The sequence below is a fragment of the Mytilus californianus genome, unplaced genomic scaffold, assembly GCF_021869535.1.
Source record: "Mytilus californianus isolate M0D057914Y unplaced genomic scaffold, xbMytCali1.0.p SCAF_2, whole genome shotgun sequence".
In the NCBI taxonomy this organism is placed as follows: domain Eukaryota; kingdom Metazoa; phylum Mollusca; class Bivalvia; order Mytilida; family Mytilidae; genus Mytilus; species Mytilus californianus.
Window position 1 is genome coordinate 15,059,201 of NW_026262668.1, and position 27,074 is coordinate 15,086,274.

The 27,074-nt window shown below is 32.9% G+C and overlaps 1 protein-coding gene across 1 annotated transcript; it reads left to right on the forward strand.

Moving 5' to 3' along the window:
- Window positions 1-26,639, forward strand: LOC127729318 (cell adhesion molecule 2-like). Its single transcript, XM_052237076.1, has 8 exons — window positions 1-136; window positions 5,950-6,018; window positions 6,910-7,191; window positions 18,438-18,743; window positions 19,497-19,775; window positions 20,935-21,059; window positions 24,852-24,988; window positions 25,961-26,639. Exons 2-8 carry the CDS (start codon window positions 5,964-5,966, stop codon window positions 26,340-26,342), a joined length of 1,566 nt encoding a protein of 521 aa, XP_052093036.1. The 5' UTR covers window positions 1-136; window positions 5,950-5,963; the 3' UTR covers window positions 26,343-26,639.
- The last annotated feature ends 435 nt before the right edge of the window (window positions 26,640-27,074 follow it).

A 27,074-nucleotide genomic window follows, 5' to 3' on the forward strand; every position in this document is an offset into this window, starting at 1 on the left:
GAGTGGCCAGCTGATGTTTCTCTTTGGCGTTACAGATAGACAAAAGAAGAATAAACCGGTTCAAGCCTACCTGCTTATAAGCGGGAAAAATATAACTACCTTAATTTTAGGACAGCAGGATCGATCGGGCCGGAAGGTAAGGATTGTAGTATTCGTTCAGATCAATATGAATAAATTGTCCTTCTGTCTTCAATCATTTAAAATGTTTTTTGCAATATAAATAATGTTTGTGATATTGCATTTTTAAAACATAATTTCTAAAACAATCAGTTAGAATTAACACGTTGTGTTGTTAATTGAGATTATCTTTATCAGCGAATTTAATACACTTGGAAGTTTGAAAATAAATAGAATGGAATAAAACTTGAAAAAAACCTAATATTTTACTAAAATTTAAATTTTTGATAGCCATTTACATCACCAATTTTTAATCGGCAAAGCCTCATTCATCGACCTTAAATCGAACACACCCTTCTACATTTATGAATACATATAACAGGCGTTACACTGTTACATTGCAAAAAAATTTTGAGCAAAAATATCTGAGACAAAAATATTCGATAAAAATAAGAGAAAATAAAAACAATGTAAAAATAAGGAAATGTGGCATAATTGCAAATGAGGCAACTATCAACCTAAGACCTAAGCAAATACACCGTAGACTAGTATCATCTATAACCTTTGCGCATGTAAATAAATCAAAAATCATGCACCCTGTTCATCTAGACTTTTCCCGTCAGACAGTAAGAGGTCAACTACATGAAACTATTTTGACAATTGTGTCTTTAGTCTTTGTTAGTTTGTAATTTTTTTTTATCTGTGTCGATCTGATCCCATCTGATTTTTACAATTCTTATCATGTTGCGCTGTTTTTTTTTCTCTGGTTTTATGACATTTCAGCAAATTATTTTTTAGCAATTTAAAGGGAACTTATTCAGAACAAATGTTTTCTCTCTGTTGCCTGTCAATAATTTTTTTCTTAAAAAATGAGAATCAGGGTAGAATATTATAGAATTTTATCGCACATAATTGTCCGTTAAAGACATGCTCTATGGAACGCCAAGCTGTCTTATGTGGAACTCTGATATTACTTTATGTTGTTTTATTATTACTTGATGATATTTTATCTTTCCTTAATATGGTTTTGACATTACGTAATGATGTTTTGATATAACTCAATATGGAATTGTCATTACTTAATGATATTTCGATATTACACGATATGGTTTCGTATTGACTTGATATAGTTTTGTCATTACTCAATATGGTTTTGTCATTACTCGATGTGGTTTCACCATTATTTAATGTGGTTGTGTCATTAGTCAATGTGGTTTTAACATTACTTGATGTGAATGTGACTTAACGTTATATGTAGTTGTTTCATTACATGATGTGGTTTTGTTATTTCGTAATGATGATTTGCCTATTCTTTATATGGTTTTAAAATTATGCAATGATGTTTCAAAATTTGACGATTTTACACTACATGATGTGTTTGTTTTATTATTTGATGTGGTCCTGTCATTCTTGGATGTGATTATCCCATTACTTGATGAGGTAAAACCACGTGACCAATTCGGAAAAAAATATGTTCTATTTTTAAACAGATTTCAATATATCGTTTTTTTTATGTGCTTTGGATGGGTATCGCTATCCATTGAGTTAAAGTTCAAATTAAAGTTCGAGTGGTTGTTCAGAGTTATTTGGTATGAAAAAGGGGAACGGCAGACAATAATAAGAAAAAAAGTATTAAAAAGTTTACAGTATTTCGGACATAATTGGGATATCCCCAAACCACTTGGTCCTGTTGTTTTTATCCTAAGTTCTCAAACGGAAGCAGTATTTTTGTAATAAATTTATATAATATTCCACGGAACCCTGTGTCTCGCCTGATATTGCTGTTGTAAGTGTAAAAGCGTCATGTTGATCGGCTGTACATTTATCTATACATTTATCGGTAAAAAAAAAAAAAAATGTTTTTCTGTAGATGCTTTTTCTTGAAATTGAGGAATAACTCCTATACAAGTTTTAAAACACTTCATGGAGGTTTACAAATTTATCATGTCAAAACAGTTTAATTCGGTTTTATTTAACTAAAACAAAACTGTATGGTTTTCAACAATGAGCAAAACCCATACCATATAGTAAGCTATAAAAGGTCCCGAAATGAAAAATGTAAAAAAAACTAGAAACCTAACGACCTGTAGATAGATAGATAGATACTTTATTCTCTAAAAACTAAATACAAGTTTACAGAGAAACATACAATATAAATACAGATACAATAGTCGAGGTAAACAAATCCAGTATGATATTTTAAAAGTAATATACATGGCATACATGTTTAGTAACATGTATAATGAAAGGTTAAACTCAATAGTAATAAAAAAAATGGAGATGGAGACGCCGACGCCACTATATATCGACGACGAAATATAGGTTTGTTGTGTCTCACTGCGGCTACATTGATGTCGCAGGCTCGACACAAATCAAAAGACTTGAACTTTATTGTTAGCAAATGAAACACTTCAAATCAACTCACACTGAAGTTACAAGGAAACGGGGGGAGGGGGGCTCGGACTAAGCGACAAAGCATCAATACTATAAAATAAGAATTCTCCGAATTTTTTTTAGCGTAAATGATCATTTGAACTTATACGAATATCAATCATTTATTTGTAATCAATTGAATTCCCTGATCTACCTCGCACTAATTGAAAAATAATCTTTTTGGAATATCTGTTTCATACGTGACGACGGACATGTTCCAGTGGTCGTAACCATAAAACCGTAATCTTTTCCTTGAATGTAAACTACCAAATAAAACCAAATCACTGGGTTTGTACTTTCTCGAATAACACGACGGGTGCCTTTCTGGAGCATCCGAGATCACCCCGATGGATTTATATTACCCAGTCATACCGATCTATTGAAACAGCCAAATGAACTGTTTTGTATGCCACCGTTGCAACTGAAAGTTGAGGGGGGGGGCACATTGTTTTACCCCTGTCCGTCCGTCCGTCTGTCCGTCCCATTATGGGTATATAGTTATTCCGCATAACTCCTCCTACAGTTTGAATCCTAGAAAGTTTTCTCTTTACTGTCTGTTTGTACATATATTGAAGGTGTGCATGTGGTCAGGGTTTTTATTTTTATTATCTTTTGCTCTTTTGGGAGATAATTGAACTTTTTTAGTCATTTTTGGGGTATAAGCGGTTAATTGAGTTGAGTGCGGGGGCATCACTTTGTCTAGTTTACATTTTTTTCTCGTGTTGTGCAGTTACACAACTGTAACAGTCCGATGTAAGGTTAGGATTTAGCGCTCATATACATGTTAAACTCCGCCACGTGCACTTTCTTTATGTACCTGCCCGAAGTCAGGAGCATGAAGTTCAATTGTTGTCGTTGTATAAATGTGTCATTTTTTTTTTGTAGATTGTTTATTTATAAATAAGACCGTTTGTTTTTTCGTTTGAATTTTTTCACATGTTGCATGGTGGCCTTTTGTAGCTGACTATACGGTGTGTTGAAGGCTGTACGGTTGCCTATATATAATTTCTTACATCCACTGCATTTAAACTCTGATGGATAGTTGTCTCATTGTCAATCACACCACATCTAACTTTATTTCAACTTCTATGTTGCGTTTTGTATATACTGTAACATTGTTTATCTTTTGTACGCATACCCCGGAGCCCTCTTTTCGGAAGCCCGAGCAAAAGTCCTTGTTCCGCGATAGAAAATTTAATTACGAACTCATATAAGCTGGCTCGAATTTCAACTCAAAATCTTAATTAATCTAAATGAGACTTAAATTCGAATCTTACTCAAACTCTACCTCAAACAGTGACTCAAATTTAATGCTGTAACTAGAACTCTACCTCAGTTAAATGTGACTCAAACTCGAAGTCCAACTCGAAACTCAATGCTAACTAAAACTTTAATTCTAATAATGACTTGAATTCGAAATCGAAGACTAACTCAAAGTTTAACTAAAACAGTAACCCGAACTTTAATTTGAACTCTTAATTCGATGGATGGCCACACTCATCCAAGGCACATACAACATGGAAATCTATCTAAAAATAGAACAGGTTTTTCCAAATTGGTCACGTGATTTTACCTCATCAAGTAATGGGATAACCACATCAAAGAATGACAGGACCACATTAAATAATGAAACAAACACATCATGTAGTGTAAAATCGTCAAATTTTGAAACATCATTACGTAATGTTAAAACCATATAAAGAATAGGCAAATCATCATTACAAAATAACAATACCACAACATGTAATGAAACAACTACATAACGTTAAGTCACATTCACATCAAGTAATGATAAAAGCACATTGACTAATGACACAACCACATTAATTAATGGTGAAACCACATCGAGTAATGACAAAACCATATTGAGTAATGACAAAACTATATCAAGTCAATACGAAACCATATCGTGTAATATCGAAATATCATTAAGTAATGACTATTCCATATTGAGTTATATCAAAACATTATTACGTAATGCCAAAACCATATTAAGTAAAGACAAAATATCATCAAGTAATAATAAAACAACATAAAGTAATATCAGAGTTCCACATAAGACAGCTGTGGCGTTCCATAATGCTCTGTTACTAGTATTTCAATCTGATATATTGAGTAAAGGATTGTTTCTGCCTTAAACCTTCAAGAAATATTCAAAATGGAAAATTGCATAGAAAACCCCCAAGTTGCAACATCACACGTTTACTATCAAATTATGTTTTAACAAACTGTAGGTTGCATTATAATTGGGTAAATAATGACCGGACACAGTTGACACAGGTGACACAGGTCATTATGTTATGCCCAGAAATCTTTTCATTAAAAGTTGGTATCGTCCAGGTTGTTTCTTCAATAGAATGACCTATCGTTCTGAAAGGAAAAACAATCCATATAGGTATACTAGATTAATTATTTTCTACTTGTATCATTAAAAATACATCGATGTAGCTAATTGCCTGTTAGTAAGTACCTCCTCGATAAAAATGGAAGGAAAAGAAAAATAGTTTTCTTCTATTAGTTTTTGACATGCTGTATTGTATGAATGTTATAATAATTAATGCTTTTTTCTTGTGATTTTGATGATAATCCAGAATTTTGGATTGTTGATCAATACTATCTTTACTTTGGCCTTTTTATAACTTTCTATAAAAGGCATGCATTGGTATTACTCATTGTTGAAGGTATCACGGTGACCAGTAAAAGTTCACATCTTTGTTTTTAAGTCTATGGAATGTTGTCTCATTGGCGATCATACAACCGTGGTATCTGTGATAATAATTGTTCTGTTCATTTGTAATTGTTGTATTTGATGATAATCAAATGTCTGGACTTTATTTCGATAAAAATTACTTACATACTTATACTTACTTACTTACTTACAATATCACCTTTTTATGGTGTATAAATACGCATACTTGTCCGGGTGGAATCTGTCAGATTCAACAGATGTTGTGTTGCATAATTGTCTTTTCTTTTCAACATTCATCAAACTGGTTAATGACAAAATTAAATACCGAATATCACATCGTCTACAACTAAAACCTCTTATCTGCCAAGTCACGATATATTTAAATTCTGCAACGTTTCAAGGAAATCGGGTTTACCACTTTGAAATTCAAAAGGCGTGAAATTTCTATTAAATATCTCTCCGTATTATGTTTTATTGTTCATGTTTATTTTAAAATTATGATACTCTTTAATAGCAATAGTTTCGTGCGCTCAACATCTTTAGTTTTTTCAAACTTTTTTTCATACACAATACTGAAGAGTATAATGGTATGTATCATCAACCGTTTTAAACACTAATGGGATTCAACATATCATATTGTACCAGGACATTTTTGTTTGATTTCTTAATTTTGTTTTCACAATAATTAGTTGATTTTGTATATTTTTCAGAAGACAAGTTCATCATGGGTATCAAATATATTGCTTTTGCTTTGCTGATAGTCCCTGTGTTGACACAAGGTAAGACCGACTATAGTCCACACTTCGGGCTATTTAATTATGTTAATAAAGTGTGAAAATTACATCTTTAGAATCAAATGTTCCATTTTAGCATAAAGGTTAACATTTTCATTTAACTTCAAGGTGAAATGTCGTTATATTGAACTTTCAACTTAAGAAAAACCGTAGTTTTCCGGGTGGTTGTGGAGAAAATTGGGGTTTAGGACACAGGTCAACAAACATGGCTTGTTTGACTAAACTGCTGACATTTGAATAAAAGGTCACATGAGGTGTGAATTGAGAACAAAAACTACCAACATACATAGCCAAAACGTTGGTTAAGGGTCCCACATAGAGGCATACGATACAGTTTCGATTCCACGGTGAATTTTTGACGAAAATTTGCATGCAAGCTATTTTTCACCTAGTCAATTCAAATATGTAATAAAAAATATACCTTCATGCGCTACTTTTAGAGATAAAGTGGGTCGAAATTTTAGACATTTACTCGAAATTTTGGTTTCTTTGACATTTCTGTCTGTTAGAAAGACATACCGAACTTTTAAAACGAGGGGTCCATGAACTCGTTTTCAAGTTAGATCAGTCTGAATGATAAAAATCAGTCGGAAAATGCATCTTTTTTTCCGATCTGTCACAGTTTGACGTCGTGAAAAATAACATTTTACGTTAGCGACGTCATTATCTCCCTAGGCCTGTAACTGTATCGTATGCCCTTAATACAAAAGTTTATGTCGAATAGAAGCACTCTACACGTTGTGTCAATACATAAGACCAGATACTACCACTCATATAGTTTCATAGACATCTGATTAATATGTTAATACGGATTGCACATCTTGGCAACCATCCAATCCATCTACAGATATGACACTTTTCTGTCTTCTATTACAGTCCCACCTGGTCCGCCATTCATCACTGGACCACAGATTATCATAGAAGGTGATTTAGTTACCTTGACCTGTACTGTAACTGGTGGTTCACCCACACCAACGGTCAAATGGTTACGAGACAGCACAGTAATTGATGACACGTATACTATCACTGGAAATCAAGTAGTTAACACGTATTCGTTTACAGCTTCTAGTGGGGAACATTTGGAAGTGTTCGAATGTCAGTCTGCAAATGGTGTTTTACAGAATCCTCTATCTAGAACTAAATTCGTCCAGGTTTATAGTAAGTATAAATATTGAGTTACAACGGATGCCGATGTGAACAAACAGTTCGTACTGGAAAATGTACGGACTTATAAAATATATAATCTCTAAATACAACTAAGTCATGTACAAGATACAGGGGATACTTTATTTACTGAGCATAATAATCATCGTTATTACAAAACAAAATACAATTTTATATTTTGAATTGTAAAAATGTTGACAGTTTGCATCAAACCGCAAAGACCTCTCCTGACTTTTTTTCTGATTTATAAGTCACTGTGTTATGTTTGTTGCAAAAATTCCACGCCAAAAGACAAACAATTAAGGTTTAAATAAATGTTTAAAAAAATATAGTTAATGTATTTAATTTTTGTCGAGCCTGCGACTTTTGTCGCAGAAAGCTCGACATAGGGATAATGATCCGGCGGCGGCGTTAGCTAACTTCTTAAAAGCTTTATATTTTAGAAGCTAGAAGACCTGGATGCTTCATACTTTGTATATAGATGCCTTATAGTTTAGTTTAAACATATTTTATTTGCTAAATATCAGCAAAATGGATGAGACACAAGTAAATCATACTTATGAAGTCTTCTCCATATTACAATACAAGTATATATACAATAATAACATTATGAGCATGCATGTAAAGCTAACAAATTCATTAAATATTATACGAACTATAAATAAAAAGAAAAGAACAAGAAGAATGGAAAAGGAGGAAAAGAAAAAAAAGCAAATTATATTTTCTGTGATGTTGACTTAGGTTTGATGGTGATGATCATCCGTGCCGGTAGCAATAATGTTTTATGAAGGTACTAGAAATCTGTTAGACCTTTTAATAAAATCTTGAACATGTTTGAAAATTAGGAGATTTTGTTCATTCGAAAGTTCAAGATCACCGCAAGTTTATAGTTTAGTATCAATAATAAAGTTTTCAGTAAGCCAATTAAGATTAAGTAAAATTTCTCTACATGTAGTGTATTTTGGGCAAACTAAAAGAAAATGATGAACATCCTCAATATCAGACCCACACTGACACGAAGGATCCAGTATAATGTTAGCTTTGAAAAGGTCAGAGTTCAAAAATGAAGCGGAACATCGCAATTGAGTTAAAATAATATTTAGTTTCCTCGGACCGTACATATAATACGGCGCAACTCTACTCTGAACACTTTCATTTTTCAATTCTCTCTTAAATTTAGATATAGAGTCGGTGTTTCGAATTTTTAAGTCAAGCTTATTCCATTCTCGTATTGTGGATGGAATAAAAGATTCAGTGGTAAGGGAAAGTCTACTATAGATGCCTTATGATATGATGTTTCCGTCTGTCATATGTCCATTGTCCTTGACCTCATTTTCATGGTTCAGTGACTACTTGAAAAAAAAGTCAACATTTTTTGTAATGTTTATTTCTTTCTTATTATGAGTAATAGGGTAACTATATTTAGTATGTGCGTACCTTGCAAGGTCCTCATGCCCGTCAGACAATTTTCATTCGACCTCAACCTCATTTCATGGATCAGTGAACAAGGTTAAGTTTTCGTGGTCAAGTCCATATATCAGATACTATAAGCAGTAGGTCTACTATATTTAGTATATGGAATGATTGTAAGGTGTACATGTCCAACTGGTAGGTGTCATCTGACCTTGACCTCATTTTCATGGTTCAGTGGTCAAAGTTAAGTTTTTGAGTTTTGGTCTTTTTTTCTAATACTATATGCAATAGGTCAACTATATTTGGTGTATGGAAATATTTCATGATGTACATGTCAGTCTCGCAGGTTTTATTTGACCTTGACCTCATTTTCACTGTTCATTTCTCAGTGTTAAGTTTTTGTATTTTGGTCTGTTTTTCTTCAACTATAAGCAATAGATCAAATATATTTGTTGTATGGAAGGATTGTAAGGTGTATATGTCTGTCTGGCAGGTATCATCTGACCTTGACCTCATTTTCATGGTTCATTGGTCAATGTTAAGTTTTCATGGTTAAGTTTGTTTCTTAGATACTATAAGCAATAGGTCAACTATATTTAATGCATACATTGATTGTAAGGTGTACATGTCTGTCTGGCATGGTTCATCTGACCTTGACCTCATTTTCATGGTTCATTGGTCAATGTTAAGTTTTCTTAAGACTGTTTCTTAGAAACTATAAGCAATAGGTCAACTATGTTTGGTTTATTGAATGATTGTAAGGTGTACATGTATTTCTCGTTTGGTTTATCTGACCATGACCTCATTTTCTTGGATCATGTTAAGTTTATGTGTTACTTGTAGTAAAGCTTTATATTTAGGTCTATCAACATAAAATCAATGGTTAGTAAAGAAGGCGAGACATTTCAGCGTGTGCACTCTTGTGTAAGATTGCCGTGAACCAATGCGCTTTAAAGCACTCAGTTGTCGAGAAGCTTTCAAAAAATATTTTCAAAGTGGTAATTGAAATTAAGTTTATAATCAATATCAATGCCTTAAAAATTGGCCATCTCATCACAGGATGTTTATGTTGGTTCAATATAAAAAATCGGTGTCTTTTCAAATGTTTATTTCCAACTGCGATCGCTTGAAATTTATCAGGATTAGCCAGCAAAAATTAAATTTAAACACATTTATTAAAACTGAACTTTCTCTTTTAATAAGTATATATATATATATATATATACAGACCTTCTAAAATTCAAACTGACCATTATTCCGTGCGTTCATCGTGTATCGTGCGTGTTGCGTGCGTGTATCGTGCGTGTATCGTGCGTGTACCAATCGTGCGCTCATCATTCATCGTTCCGTGTATTTTCCGTGTAACGTGCGTGCATCGTGTATTCTTAATCGTGTATGGTGCGTGTATCGTGCGTGTATCGTGCGTTCATCAATCATTCATTCTTAACCGTGTATCGTGCGTTCGTCAATCGTGTATAACTGTGTACATCAGATAACGTGCATTTGTCAAACGTTCATCTCTAATCGGGTAACGTTCATTCATTGCGGTTTTTATATGATAGTCGGTTATAGAGCTCATCAAAGCTTATATTTTATCTCACGGTTAAAGTGTATATATATGTTCCGACTTTAAATAAAATTTACATTCATACTTACTTTCTTGTGAACACTTAATTAACTTCATCGTACATAACGTTCATACAGATTCATGAATGTTTGTGTAAAATTTATTTATTATCTGTAAACATTTCGTGATTATTCAGTGAATCTTGGCTGGGACTGACACATTTTAATATAATGATACATGTTCTACGTACAAACAATAACATGATGACATTTCTACGACAGAACAGTTAAAATTGGAATTTCTATTCAACTGAGCGAAATGGGCTTAAAAATATACTGTTGGCCAACTGTTATTTGTTAAAAAATATTCCGCCAATTAAAAACAACAGTGCTTTTGCAAAATTTAGATGTGGGGTAGCTCCACTAAAAATAGAAACTGGAAAGTATGAAAGAAAAGAAGTCCACGAGATGACATGTGTTGTAGCTCTACTATTGAAGATGAACTTCATGTCATTTTAAAATGCCCATTATATGTAGATTTAAGACAAATTATGATACATTAAGCTAAACATTTTAATGAACATTTTAACCTTTAATTATCAGATAGCGAAAAATTTATATTTTTATTTAATAACGGCAATGTTGCTGCTATAGTTGCCAAAAACATCAACAATGTTTCATTGAAAAGAAACGGCATTTTATTTTCATATAGTACAGGTGGACACTGTAAATTTTAAATGTAAATGAGTAAATATATTTTGTCTTAAAAGTCTCTCATTCTTTTTAAGATTGGTACATACAATGCAAATGTTTTAATGTTTTATGTTTATTTCTGTGATTCTCATTTTATGTTTGTATGTGGTGAGACTATAATAAAATATTGAATCAGTATTAACATGATTAATGTTCAACTTTAGTCATTTCTCCAATGTTGAACAATGCAAGATTATAATTCTTCGCTTATTTGGCAAATTCATATTCTACTAAATATTCAAACATTTAAGTTTTGATAAATACCATTACAAATATAATTTTTGTCTTCGTTTCTGATGGTCACGTGCACGTAAGGTTATTCCATTGAAAAATACAATATACAAGATTGTCGGGTACATGTGGATTGCGGATTAAGATTTTAGATGTCAAACTTGAATTAACAAATTAAACTGAGGCGAATTTAACACGAATATGTATTTTCTCTTCAACAGTGTTTTTATTCTCTGTTCTTTATTTTCATTTAAAATAAGCTGAATATGTTTTGTGGAAAATTGAATACAAATAAACATATGTATTTGAAGGCATTTTTTGAATTAAACAAGTATAAGATCACGCAAATATATCCCGTATTCCTTAAGAAGGATTTTAAATTGAGGAACTTTTTAAACTTGAAATTGTGTTTATGAGTTTAAGATATTCTTTTTTATTTAAATTTTTTGATAAAATAGTTAAATATATTGTATTATCATAACAAGTCTTTATTTAAATGGAATAAACATGGAACACTTTCACAGATTCACTTTTCATTGTGTTCATGGTTGTATATCAAGGACACCGTTTTTAATGTATGTCTAAAAGATTAATATCCGAAAAAATAATTCACAATAGTACTTTGTATTAAAGAATGACGGATTATTTTACCATGGGGGTATTTTTTGTTCCGTTACTGAGGACATTTTTTTTGTCCTTTATGAATCCATATGACAAATTTGACTCCAATAAGGATAAATTTTATCTTATAGAAAAATCGGTAGTTTTTATCCGATAGATTTTGTGTTCATCGTTATCGGATATAAAAGATTGAAAAATACAAACAATTAATTGAAGTTTCGTATGCATCTTACACGATCCAGCAACTTTTGACTAGTATAAAGGGTTGCCTTGGTTTTATAGCTCAAAACGGTATTATTTGTTTTGCTTTACATTTGGTTAAATAATGAAATGTATGTTTCAGAAATTTACACAAGTTTGATTTCGGCTTTGACTCCCGGGGACACTATCGTTTACAGTAAAAGACGAAAATCTTCACATGTACGTTCTTATAAAAAAGAAGTTGTGGTATGATTGCCAATGTTCATCATTATATCATAATTATTGTACTCCCCCTAATAATGAATCTATAATATATGCCACTGGACGTTAAACGATCAACTATTAATTCATCCATCTTATCCTTTTAGTTTTGTGATAATTTGCTTAGCAAATACATGAAACAACAGGGGGCGGATCCAGCCATTTTAAAAAGGGGGGTTCCCAACCCAGGGCAAAAAGGGGGGGGGGGTTCCAACTATATGTCCCCATTCAAATGCATTGATCGTCCAGAAAAAGGGGGGTTCCAACCCCCTGAACCCTCCCCCTGGATCCGTCACTGAACAACTGCAGAGTTTTACTAAAGTTAGATGGCCGATATTATTGCACATATAAAACAGACATTAACATCGATCCCTACGTTTGGATCCCCTCACAAAACAACACTTTATAAAATTCATGATTCTATAACGCTTTTCTGGATTTACTTTCACTAGGAACGCTCAATGCTAAATATTTGAAAGCCAAAGAATGTATAAAATAGATAGGAGTGTAGAGCTATATGACCAATAAAGGGCCTGTACACATTCACAACATTCTGTGTATTTATGTGTCTGTCCAAAGTCAAAAGCACGTAGTTCAGTGGTTTTCGTAACATCAATTCTGTTATATACATGTATTTGGGCTTTTTTTTTTGTGGCAAGATACATGTAGCTTTGAAATAAAGAAGGCCGTTAGTTTGCTCAATTGAATTGTTTCATATTTTTTTCATGTCGGGGCGGGGCCTTTAATAACCGACTTTACAGTTCCCGTATTTTTTCATTATTGAAGGTCGTATAGATATAACTGCTAGCATTCCTCTTGATTTGAACTTTCTTGAATAGTTGACTCACTAGCAATTAAACCACATTTTCTTATTTTTACATAAGCCTTCAATCCATCAAAAGCCAATTTAGTCTGCTGTAGCTGAAACCTACGTTTCTTAAAAAAAAATCTAAATTTATATACTGACAATTTAAGAAATGTTTGTCATAGATATCTGTTCGTGATATAAGTATTAAAATATTTTAGCTATGAAGATGTGTAAACCCTTAAATAAACCCTATTTCTTTGGGCAATACCTACGGGAATTAAAATAATAAAAACCATTATTAGAAAATCGAAATATATATGTGTGTATGACTCGGAGGTGCAATGGAGATCATAAAGTTTGATGGCCACGCGTGAAGTGCGCTGGTCTGCGCCGAAGTGCGATGAGCTGTTCGATGGTTTGCGATTGTTTATATAACGCGGGATACCTAGATTAAAGTCTACAGATGTGCAATTATTATGAGCAGTATATTTGTTTCAATGTCAGTATATAAAGCATTTACTAGTGTTATTGTCTGTGAATGTAATAGTTAAAGTTGCCGCGTACTAATTTAGAGATCGTCCTATTTGATGTTTTGCATGTGGAAATTTTTCTTGCTTCAACACGTATCTTTACTTAATTTGTTCCTCTAATGAGATCATCATTTACCGTTATATAATCATAAGAATAGTTTCACGGTGGACCCGTATGTATTGAGGGAATAATGACACTTCATCGTACGTAAAAACAAATCTTTCGTATATTTCCCGTTTCACAGTCCTACATGTATATTGAATTTTACCCACAACTCAGAAAGTTGACCAGCGCGGGGTATGCTTAAACCTCTTATTCTAGATGTCAGGTAACTTACTCGTGTTTATGTTGGATTGCTGTCTGATTGACGAATATCCGTCATTTTTTATATATATATATATAACAAACAAATTTAAATTATATATATATATATATCCGTATGCTGGTAACATATAAGAAAATTAATAAAAGATAATAACGGTTTCAATTCATCACTTTTACTAGCGCTTTCACTGCTTTTTCAGATCTTCAGGTAATATATATATATTTAAATTTGTTTTTTAGGGATGCATCCAGTTGCACCTTTTCATTTAAAATATATTTCCGTGAAGTAATCTCAAAAGATTACTCACTTCAATAAATAAGGGAAATGAAACCTCTTCTCGACAAAATACTGCCTTGAACTCAATTTTGGTATAAATATAAAGAAGCCACATTTGGTTCTTAAATGGATATTTTTTAAACACCTAAAGCTAGGTAAAGCCTATCTCTTGATATAGGCTCTTAAATTCGGCAACTTTTAGAGACCGACCGTGCTTGGGCTGTATAGCCAGTCAAGGTCGCTAAACTCTCATTATCCATTTAGAGATTTTCTGAAAATACGATGGTTACTGTCTCATTAGAAACTAAAACCTTATCAAATATGGTGGCCTTCGGTTGTCATCTGCTCTTTTCGGGTTGTTGTCTCTTTGACATATTCATCATTTCCATTCTCAATTTTAAAATAACTAAAAATATGATAAACAGTTGTCAGATCAATATTCATTTAACAAGCCAGTGCGTTGATACAGGTTATATTCTACTGAATTTACTATATCCGTTATTATTACGTAATTATATAAGTCCCGTGTCCAGGTAAAAATAACAATTTGTGGTTTGTATGTCAGGTGAAAGTGACAACGGGTGGTATGTATACTAAAATGTTTATCGTCTTCCATTATACATGAGGGTGTGGATAGGGGTTTATAGAATAGAAAATTATTGACCAAAAAATAAAGAATACAAAAAATAACCAGGCAAATATATAGAAAAAAAAATGATGAGGTACTAGAATATATGGAATAAAGAATGATCGACAAAAGGTATAACGATTAGAAAAAAATGCCTAAAATGATAGAATACAGAAATAATGAATCCCTATTCAGACCCTCATAATCTGACGATGACATTTAGCTTTAGGACAATTATGGGCATGTGATACAGTTTTAGAACCACAGTGATTTTTTTTGCAAAAGTTCACATATATACAAGCTAATTTTTACAAAATCAATTTGTATGTGTAATAAAAATTATATCTTCATGTTATAAATTTAAAAGACAAATGGGTTTCAATTATTCGACATTTACTTATAACATTTCGGCTTCTTGGACATTTTTGTCCTTTGAACAGACATCCTTAACTTTTTTGTTTCAAAAGATAAAGATATGCGGATTTCGGTAAAGAGATTAGGAATATCTTCGTTATAAAATTGGGCTCTACATTTGTGTAACAATTCTTTGTTAATATTAAATTTTTGTGAAAAGAAATTGATACAAGAAGAAAAAACAGTATTTTTGTTGTATATTTATCTAGTTAAAAAAAAGTCGGTAATTTCTTCGTAAAAGTTGCAACGAATAATCTTCATACAGTATCAAGCAAAATGTCATGTCTAAAATGAGGGGGCCATAACTGATAACACTTTTTCCTTAAAAAAATGAAAAAATAATTATTTGGATAAGAAAATAACCCAGATATTTAGATATATTAGAATAAAAATATTTTTTTAATTTTTTAAAAATCATTTAATATTCATCGGTTTATGATTAAATGAAAAATATAGAAAATTGTTAAGTTGTTTTTAAGGAAGGAAAATAATGTTTGTCCCGAGAAAAAAGAACCCCCCCCCCCTATAAATGATCATTAATTTACCTAAGTGGGGGCTTAAATTTGGAGACCGTTCGCGAGGCCTGACTGCCATAAACAACAGATAACGAACAGCAAACAGTGGATACACCAATTGATATGTATGAAAGACAACGGCGGACACAAAATGATTGCACTGAATAATTTCAACTACCATTGAGATCGTTTATTTTTCAAATCTCCTTATCAAATTAGAAATGCATTTTAAAAAACCTTGGGATATCTTTTACAGTTTGGAATTGGAATTGGAATTAAAAATTGTATTTCCCAAAGAGTTTCAGGTAAAACCCCGAGAATCTCACCTCCTAGAAATTTGAAGTGCCAGGATGTTTGAAAATATGTATGAATTTTAATACATACTTGAAATTGTATAAGGAATATAAAAAGATTCAGTATGTTTACTGTACAAACAAACAACAGACACCAAGTGATGGATACAATTGTGGCTTATATTGTTTAATTCATTTTTACTGAGAGCAAAATTTGATTGATTGATTATTCAGTGGTTGTTTAAACGTCCAGTGGCAAAAATTTCATGCATATTCAGGACGAAAAGTCGTTTCAGAAGTATATTATGAAGTATTTGGTATTACAAATGTTTAAATTTTCTCATTATTTGGTAAATTTCATTTTCTTAGCTATTTCTAATTAATTTGTACGAATCAGATTTTTCTGACAAATTATATATTTTGCTCTAAATTAACTCATACGATTCTGATAATATAAGGAACATTGTAACTTAAGTAAAAAAAAAAGAGATTATGATTGTTTAATCAGTTGTTATGTAAGTTCGCTCGTGTCAGTCGGATCACTGATTTTCGGCAATATCAAGGAAAAACCGGCACGTTCCAAATATTGTTCAACTACTCATTTAATGGTGATTCTTTTTCTTTAAAAATTGGAATTTATGTAATAAAAATCTATCTATCTCTACCATAGTATGAAAACAGAGTACAAGTAACACGTCCTTTCTAGTCCTTAGTGGCATATTATAAGTCCTTAGCAGTGTTTAGACGTACAGGCAGAAAACAGTCGAAGGCCACCAATGGGTAGAAAATCCCGCACCGAAGGCGTTTTTCAGCTGGTCCCTAAACAAAAATTAATTTTAGTTCAGTGATAATGGACATCATACTAAACTTCGAAACAAACAAATATTTCCTAAATTTCGGAACGTAAACATATGATAATTAATTAGTTAAGGTTACAAATTTAGGCAGATAAAAAGAAAAGGGGGGGGGGGAGTCAATGCATTTGAATGGGGACATATGGATAAAACCACCCTTGTTATCCTGGGCTGAGAACCCTCTTTTTAAAAATGGCTGGAATCGCCACTCTTTAAAACGTAGCAATTTATAAATTATTTATATTAAGTAGAATTATAAAATCGATGAGTTTTATAATTTGACAACACTCATTGATATTGGAAATACTATACTACAATTAATTTATTTAATACATGGAGTGGTTAGTAAAACTGTCGACCAATCAACACAGAAAGCGAGATATCTAAAATTTGTATACCCTTATAGATTTTAATTATCATACATCAATTTTAAATGCAATTCCAAATAAAATGGCTTTGAGAACCGTGTATTAAGCGCTTATCGTTCATTCGTCAATGAATCATTCACCGTGCGTGTATCGTGTGTTCATCATTCATCGTGCATCGTGCGTGTATCGTGCGTTCATCATTCATCATTCATTTTTCGTTAATCCTCCGTGTAACGCTCATCGCTCATCGTGCGTGTATCGTGTATCGTGCATTCACCGTGCGTGTATCGTGCGTGCGTGTATCGTGCGTGTGGTCAGTTTGAATTTTAGAAGGTCTGTATATATATATAGTAACGTTTCGAAATCATCATCACCATACGACAGGGTATTATCTTCAACAGTTATAAATAGTACCATCGTCAATAAAATAAAATATGTCGTTCTTAAAAATATTAGATAATAATGGTCCGAGGATTTGTCCTTGAGAGACACCTTTCTGGATTTCTCTCCAGATGCTGTTTACTCCCCGAAGTTGATTTGTTACCTACGACCTGTAAGATCATTTTGAAGTAATAACACTGATTTAGGTCAAAAACAATAGGCGGATAATTTACTTTAAAAAAATGTCATGTGGTAGACAGTCGAAAGATGCATAAGTATTTATGCCACATACAGATTTTTATCCGGAGCTGTTTTCCAATCTTCAAGGTGTATTAGCAAGGGTGTCTGACAACTATGACCGTTCCTAATTGCACAAAAAGCATGAAATATATGAACAAAAAAATCAGTCAACTGGTCAGACATAACCATGCCTGTAGTGATTATTATGAAGTTGGTCATTCTTTGTGTGTGGTGATACACCTGAGCTTCTTTTTATTCTTTGAATTTCACTTGACTCAATTGTGTTAAATAGGGTGGTTGTTATCTTTAAAAAAAAAGTACCCGTGGATTTGTCATTTGCAACATTTACAAAAAGTGTTGACTTCGTGTAGATTTGTTTGAAAGAAATTGTTTTAGTGTACTATACAATTGTGTACATTTCTGTCCTCCTGCACATCTTTCTTGAAAAATATATATTAACAGATTTTCTCTTTAGTAAATCATAATGTTCCTATTCAAACATGTTAACTGGAACACTAACTACAAAGGGTCAAGGTACACATTTTATCGTTTTGTCTGCAGGGTCACCAAAATCACCAACCCTGACAGGACCAAAGTCGGTAGCTCCAGGAACAACAACAACTTGGACCTGTAGATCGACAGGAGCCTACCCAGCACAGAAAATGACAATGAGAATTGGAAATTCACAGTTCAGCAGCAATCAGTTCACAACAAACGCACAACTTGTCAATGGTTCCTATACTGTAGTCGGCACTCTGACCTATGCACCAACACTAGCCAATAATGGACAGACACTTTCCTGTGATGTTACGCATACAGAAACCTTAACCAATCCACAAACAGTCAGTTTGCAATTAAAAGTTATATGTAAGTTTAACATACTAAATAACTTTAGGTAACATAATTAAATTATTTTAATATTTATAGCATTGTAATTCTTAACGACACTCAAATATCAATTTACATGTATTTTACTAATGTGTTATGTCTTTCATATCTGTCAGTTACATGTATGTAGTATGCTGCTCCATTTATTCAAAAGTCATGGTCGCTGTCAGAGGAGAGTGGATTCAACAACTGCATGATATGTACATACAAAAATTCGTGTCTTGTATTATATTATTTTTATGATGTATTGTGTAATGTGTTATTTTTGTTAATTTTCATGTTTGCCATCCACCCCATTGGGATAAAACCGTGCATTATTTCAAAAAACTATAAACTAAATATTACATGTATAGAAGATGTTGATTTATATTTAATGGGCACACAAACAGCATAGTACATAAGATATTATTTCAGACAAAAACAATAAGGTATCATTCCAGAACACAATTACAAAAAATGTATATACTACATGTGCATGTACATTTAAAATTAGCCATTACGCAGATTATGTGTAAAATATATTTTATCCTGGGAATTTTGTTTTTGTCTTAGCAGTGGCTGATCCATTGGGTTCAGATTTTGGAACGTTTTACTAAAATGCACTTTCGTATATTTGAATCCAGTTGATTTTTCTATTTCTTGTGTAACACTTAGTGATTTGCATTACACTAAAATACACTGTAAAGAGAATACAATTCAAATTACACTAATAATTACATCTATATATTGTAGCCCCACTTTCGGTGACAGCCCCGAACACATTCTACAATCCAGCCGAGACTGAAACGATCAGCCTGATTTGCATTGTCACTGCTGGAAATCCTACTCGGATCAGATGGTACAAAAACAGTCAGCTTTTAATAGTAACTGGTAGATTCTCTGGGGGAACTGTCTCCGGTCCAGCATTGACTATTACAGGTGTCGTTATGAGTGATGCTGGTACTTATATGTGTGAAGCTACAGATGGTGGCGCTACAGTAAGAACCAACAACATCCAGTTGTCTCCAATAGGTATGTTTTGTTTAGGATTTTCTCCTTTCCGATCTGTGTAGATATTTCAAGCCGGTATATTGTGTTTATATCTTTTTCACTTGTACTCCATTGAATGTTTGGAACAACTTTGTCATTACAACTTCGTGAATGATTTAGATTTTATTCTAAGTTATTTGTTTTAAGGCAGAAGTATTTTATCACCGTGTTATTGATCTCCGAAAATGTATTCAACGGACATTTTTCAGTGTTCCAGACCTGCAAATCATTACTCTTTTAGAGAAATATTTTAGGTAATTTTTTATCATTTTTTACTCAAATTTCGCCATTATTCTATATCTTAAATTAATCGTCATGAAAAAAAAAACAGGGTTGCATTTATTAGTATTTACATGTATCAGAATGCAGTAAAATGTTGAAATAAAGTATAATGCTTTCATACAATAGGCGAAGATGAATTTTAAGACAACTTTTTGTCTCGGTATCTTGTTAAATTACTTCAAAATGGTGAACTTCATGCTTAGTTTCTAAATGCATATAAAATTTATGTTTATAATTTATTATTATGGTGCCAAAATCTGTTTAATTTGAAATTTCGTTGTTTTGGGATCCTAAACAGGACTCTAACGCGGCATTGACTCATGGGTCTCCTGTTCGGATCCCTTTACAGAATATCTAGTTAAATAGTTTATTATGTTAAAATGTGTCCTACTAGTGCTTTCATTTTATAATGTATATCACTTTTAATATTTTGAAGTATATTTTTTAGAACCACACGAGTTTAATTAACATTTGTACTTATTACAAACTATTGCTTATTAGTTTTTAGCTTTGCAAATTTATGTGTTAATTCTGCTATTATTGGTTTACTAGTCTTGTGCATTTGATGATAAAGTTAAGCATGATTGTATGATGTTATTTGTTACGTTTGTACTTTTAGTATGTCGGTTTTAAAAGCTTATGTTTTACTGTATTTGTATGCCTTTTACCGATTTTAAATAAGAACTTTTTTATTTATTTGAATTGCATCCGAAGATCCCTTGGGTAATGATTTAATTCATATAAATATACTCTTATTATTAGAAAAAATTGAAAGCTCTGAGGTGTGGTTTAAGCTTCTCTTGAAAATGAAAATAGCAATTTGACTCGTATTTTTTTTTAATATTTTTTGTTTTATTAGAACGATCTATATCTGAGTTCGACATTATTACGTCTATCCTCGATGGTTACAACAAACTTGTCAGACCCATCGATCCTGTAAACAACGTAACACACTCTCTGATTCCAAAAGAAACGATCGAATTTGTAAGTATAGTACACTACACAAGTGTTTATGACATTTAAAAAGTAATAGGAAAACGACATAAGATAGAATACAATTAGGTTTCTTTTGGGCTCTTTTGTGCTTTTTTTTGGTCGGGTTGTTGTCTCTTTGACACATTCCCCGTTTCCATTCTCAATTCTAAGTTCTGATTTCAATTTTTTTGAATTTCACATTCAAACTTGTATGTGCTTTTATTTGTTAACTTTTCTCCGATCTCCTTTGATTATAAATGTCTACCAATTGTATTTCATACACGACAATTTTCCAATGTGCTTTAGGGTTCATATTTGGTTTCGCTCCTTCGATTTTCATCTATCTAGCAATACTAAAGGGTTTAAGCAAATTTGCTCTCATCTTTTGTTTACCTTTGGAACTAATTGTACTGGAGAATACTTAGGGAGCTACCATTTTATTTTTATGGGGGGGGGGCTAGGATGAAAAATTTTGTACTGCCTTTTCATTTTTCCCTCTATTCGGTCTTGCCTTTTTATTTTTTACTCTTATTCGGTCCTGCTTTTTTTTTTAGTTTATCCTGACTTTTTTATTTAACTCAATTGTCATCCTGCCTTTTTTTTTCCAAATAATCTCATCCTGCCTTTTTTTTTACTCAAAACTCCTGTCCTGCCTATCCCCCCCCCCCCCCCCCCATAAAAATCAAATGGTAGCTCCCTTATCGATTTATAAAAAAAATGGCGCCCATTTCAACCACACTTCACACGAACGCACATATAAAAGTTCGACTGAAATTTGAAAGGAATGGACTATTATTATCACAAATTGACAAGAAATAAACCAACAGGTTGTAATTCCGTATGCCTTTTAATGATAGATTTTTTCTCTTTGTTTTAGAAAAAAATTATTTTGTTTTGAAAAATAATATAAACATCAGTAAGACATTTTAGAAACGCTGAACATTCGTGATTTTTCATTTGAATTATTTTCATTGTCATTTCTGTAAAATGTTATATAATATAATCATTGTTAGTGTCCTTAACAAAAACGGTTTTATGTATCATATTTCTGTTAAAAAAGACTTCACAATTTTGAAGATGTTAATTTTATAAATACAATGGTGATAATTATGAAAAGTTTTTAATATACAGTCATACACTACCGTGAAAGTACTTTAATTCGTGGGTATCAATTTTGCTACAAATGTACATTGAATTGTAAAATTAATTCTTATCAAAAGCAAGCCCAGCATGAAATTGTTATTTCCCATACAAGAATTATGAGGATATAAAATGAACACTTTATCATAGCATATCATCACCGGAAATCTGACTTTCATCGATCAAAAATATTTTTTATGATAATTAAAAGATCAGAAGTTGTACAGTTTAGGTTTTTGTCGAGCCTGCGACTTTTGTCGCAGAAAGCTCGACATAGGGATAGTGATCCGGCGGCGGCGGCGTTAGCTAACTTCTTAAAAGCTTTATATTTTAGAAGGTGGAAGGTCTGGATGCTTCATACTTTGTATATGGATGCCTCATGTTACGAAGTTTCTGTCAGTCACATGTCCAATGTCCTTGACCTCATTTTCATGGTTCAGTGACTACTTGAAAAAAAAGTTCAGATTTTTTGTAATGTTAAATTCTCTCTTATTATAAGTAATAGGATAACTATATTTGGTATGTGCGTACCTTGCAAGGTCCTCATGCCCGTCAGACAGTTTTCACTTGACCTCGACCTCATTTCATGGATCAGTGAACAAGGTTAAGTTTTGGTGGTCAAGTCCATATCTCAGATACTATAAGCAATAGGTCTAGTATATTCGGTGTATGGAAGGACTGTAAGGTGTACATGTCCAACTGGCAGGTGTCATCTGACCTTGACCTCATTTTCATGGTTCAATGGTTATAGTTAAGTTTTTGTGTTTTGGTCTGTTTGTCTTATACTGTATGCAATAGGTCTTCTATATTTGGTGTATGGAATGATTGTAAGGTGTACATGTCTAGCGGGCAGGTATCATCTGACCTTGACCTCATTTTCATGGTTCAGTGGTCAAAGTTAAGTTTTTGAGTTTTGGTCTTTTTTTCTAATACTATATGCAATAGTTCAACTATATTTGGTGTATGGAAATATTTTATGATCTATTTGTCAGTCACGCAGGTTTTATTTGACCTTGACCTCATTTTCAAGGTTCATTCTTAAGTGTTAAGTTTTTGTGTTTTGGTCTGTTTTTTTTAAACTATAAGCAATAGGTCAACTGTATTTGTTGTATGGAAGAATTGTTAGCTGTACATGCCTGCCTAGCATGGTTCATCTAACCTTGACCTCATTTTCATGGTTCATTGGTCAATGTTTAGTTTATTTGGTTAATGTTAAATTTATGTGACAGTTGTAATAAAGCTTTATATTTAGGACTATCAACATAATATCAATGATTAGTAAAGAAGGCGAGACATTTCAGCGTGTGCACTCTTGTTAAAGATTAAATGGGTATAATTCTGCCTGCAGTTGTAGTTCATAGTGCATTTGCCCTGAGACTACTATCATAGTAGTCTCAGATTTGCCGATATTCAATATATTCTCTAGATTATATCGGTAGTCAAACCTAATTGGGAATCTTTTCATGTCTTGATTTGGACAATAGTTGTTATTTATATTTCGTTGGACACTTAAATTCATGGATAAAGTCATCCACGGAAACCACGAAAATTGGTTACACTTAAATTCGTGGATAAAGTCGTCCACGAAAACCACGAAAATTGGTTCCCCACGAATAAAAGTACTTTCACAGTATTTTTGTCTCGCCTTGACGGGGTCAAAAAGCGAGACATAGGTATGCTGTTTCGTCGGCGGCGGCGTCAACAATGTATTAGTTTGTGATTAGGTCTAGTTCATGGTGAACCACTAGTGGTAGGTCAATGATATTTGGTATGCAGTTGTATTAGCATTGGCACATCTCATTACCATGGAGATTATTTGGCCCCGCCCCCTCAGTCAAGGTCTATTGACTTTGAAACTTTTCATAGTTTACATGTATTTGTTTGTGATTAGGTCAATTTATGGGGAACCACTGGTGGTAGGTCAATGATATTTGGTATGCAGTTGTATAAGCATTGGCATATCTCATTTCCATGGAGATTATTTGGCTTCGCCCCCTTAGTCATGGTCTATAGACTTTGAAATTTTTGCTAAGTTAACATGTATTAGTTTGTGATTAGGTCAGTTCAAGGGGAACCATTAGTGGTAGGCCAATGTTAATTGGTGTTCAGTTGTATAAGCAATAGCACATCTCATTTCCATGGAGAATATTTGGCCCTGCCCCCTCAGTCATGGTTTATTTACTTTGAAACTTTTGCTTAGTTTACATGTATTAGTTTGTGATTAGATCAGTTTAAGGTGAACTGCTAATGTTAAGTCAATGATATTTGGTATGCAAATTTATTGGCATTTGCAAGTATTGTTTCCATGGAGATTATATAGCCCCACCCCTGATCATGGTTCATTGACTTTGAAACTTTTACATAGTTTACAAGTTAATGTTTGTGTTTAGGTTTGTTTAAAGGGAACGACTTATAATAAGTCAATGGTATTTGGTATGCAGTTGTATTAGCATTGGCACATCTCCTTCCATGGAAATTGTTTAGCCATGTACCTTCAGTCATGGTTCATCGACTTTGAATATTTGCATAACTTGCATGTTAAAGTATTGCTATTTTAATTTCAACATTTGCATTATCAAAATTACAAAAAGGCGAGACGTATCTCTGTGATAACAGTTTTATTTATGTATTATTACATGATTAATTTACTTTAAAAACCAGGATCCCAAGACATTGCGTTTTGAAGCCATGCAGTGCATTTCATGGAACGACCCACGACTTTCATGGCCAAGAGGACAACCAAGAGTTAGCTTACCTTCATCTGTGATCTGGTTACCAGATATAGTTATGTTAGGACAGTAAGTATTAGTAGGTTAATACCAGATATTGTTATGTTAGGACAGTAAGTATTAGTTAGTGCAAGCTACTGTAATGTTAGGACAGTAATTATTAGTTAGTACCAAATATTGTTATGTTAGGACAGTAGTATTAATAGGTCAAGTACCAGATACTGTTATGTTAGGACAGTAATTATTAGTTCTTTAAAGGTTTATGTGGAGCAGGATCTTATTACCGTTCCGGTGCACGAGATCACCCTCTGTTTTAGGTGTGGTTCGTGTTGCTCAATCTAATTAGCTGAGTTAAATAGATTTATGTTTGTCTTTTAGTCTCTTTATGCCCCCGTCGCTAGGCAAAGGGGGCATTAAGTGCTACCTTTTAGGCAAAAGGGGCAATAAGTGTTACCTTTGTCCGCCCGTCCGTCGCGTACGTCCTGTTCTCTAACTTTAATTTGCCTCAACCAAATGTTATTAAACTTATACACAATGCTAACTATCACAAAACACAGATCAAGTTCGAAATTGGGTGGCGTCACTTTTACCATTCATGAGTTATGCCCACCTTTTTTAACATAAAATTTGATGAATTTTTCGTTTTCGTTCTCTAACTTTAGTTTGCTTCAACCAAATGTTATGAAACTTGTATACAATGCTTATATTCACAAAACGGTCTTAACTACGTGAATCCTGCATCTGTATGTTGAAGCTGATTCGTGCATATTTACAAGCGGGGGCATCTGCGGCCCATAGACACATTCTCCATTTATTTTTTACATGGCGTTGTCATGAGATTGGATGAGATTGGTTATTTATTGAAATCATAGCTTAGATTTAGCTTATAAGTTCAGGAGAATATTTGGCAAATATAAGTAGGTACAAGATCAAGCTCATTGTATTTTATTTTGTAGCCTCCACATTTTTTTAGCACACTTTAATGAGTGTTTCTAGCTTGATGTTCAGTTTTAACGCTGATATATATTATTTTCGTTGCAGTGAAGTTATGCACGATTTTGAGGCCAAGGCGATAGTTATGAAAAACGGAGACGTGACGTATTGTCCACAGGATGTAATTAGATCCACAAATTGTGAGGAAAAGTCGGGTTCAGTTTGGGAATGCAACTTCAAATTCCTATCATGGTCCTACGACAAAGTTATGTTGGACATTCACTTCCCATCAGTCCTAACTAGACCGTCCATCGATATGTCCATCTACTATGAACATGATTACTATGAAATCGTTAGTCAGTGTCCAGTACGACGTGAGATGCGCTATCCCTGCCGAGTTGGTATCTTCCCTGAACTGACATACACATTTGTTATCAGACGTCGTAGATCCTACTGCAGAAACCTCAATGCAAGCCCAACTTGTAATTAGAATAAGTTTAAGTAATACTGTGATTGCAGCGAATGGTCGGCCATCTTAATCAACAGGACTTGTGTTGATCATTGTCCTCTCCAATGAAATATAGACAATTTTAGTATAAGCTAGGCATTGATATTGGTTACAAAAATGCAGTTAGAAGTATTAATATTTTTCGTTTGAAAATGTGATAAATTAGTTCATAGTGCTGCAATTAATAAACTGTCAGAATATATTATTTTCTAGTTAGTACATAAGTACGTTCCTATAACAGTTACATTGATATAGTTGATCTGTTGTAAAGTGTATAATTATATAATATTAAACATAAATAATGGTTTTTTTTGTATATGTGCCCATAACTCTGTCCTCTTATTCCTAAAACTAAGACACTGTGCCATTGTGTACAACATACCAAGTTTACTTAGTCAATTTAGAAAGGGATATTGTTTTGATGCACTTTAGACAACAATAAGATACCAGTAAGGGAGAGGCTACTCATCAAAGCAAATATGATATTTGTTACGTTTGAAATGTAAAATACTCTTCTTTATAAAATCTTTTTGCTAATATATTGCATTTACATAAGGGCATTTTCGGTTTGAATTTTTGATTGATTGATTGTAGTTTGTTTAACGTCCAGTTGTGAATTTTGGACAAACATGGTGTTGTGAATACTTGTTCATTGATACGGAAGTCCATTATTCATTGGGAGAACTATTTTATAAACATTAAAATAAACATGCA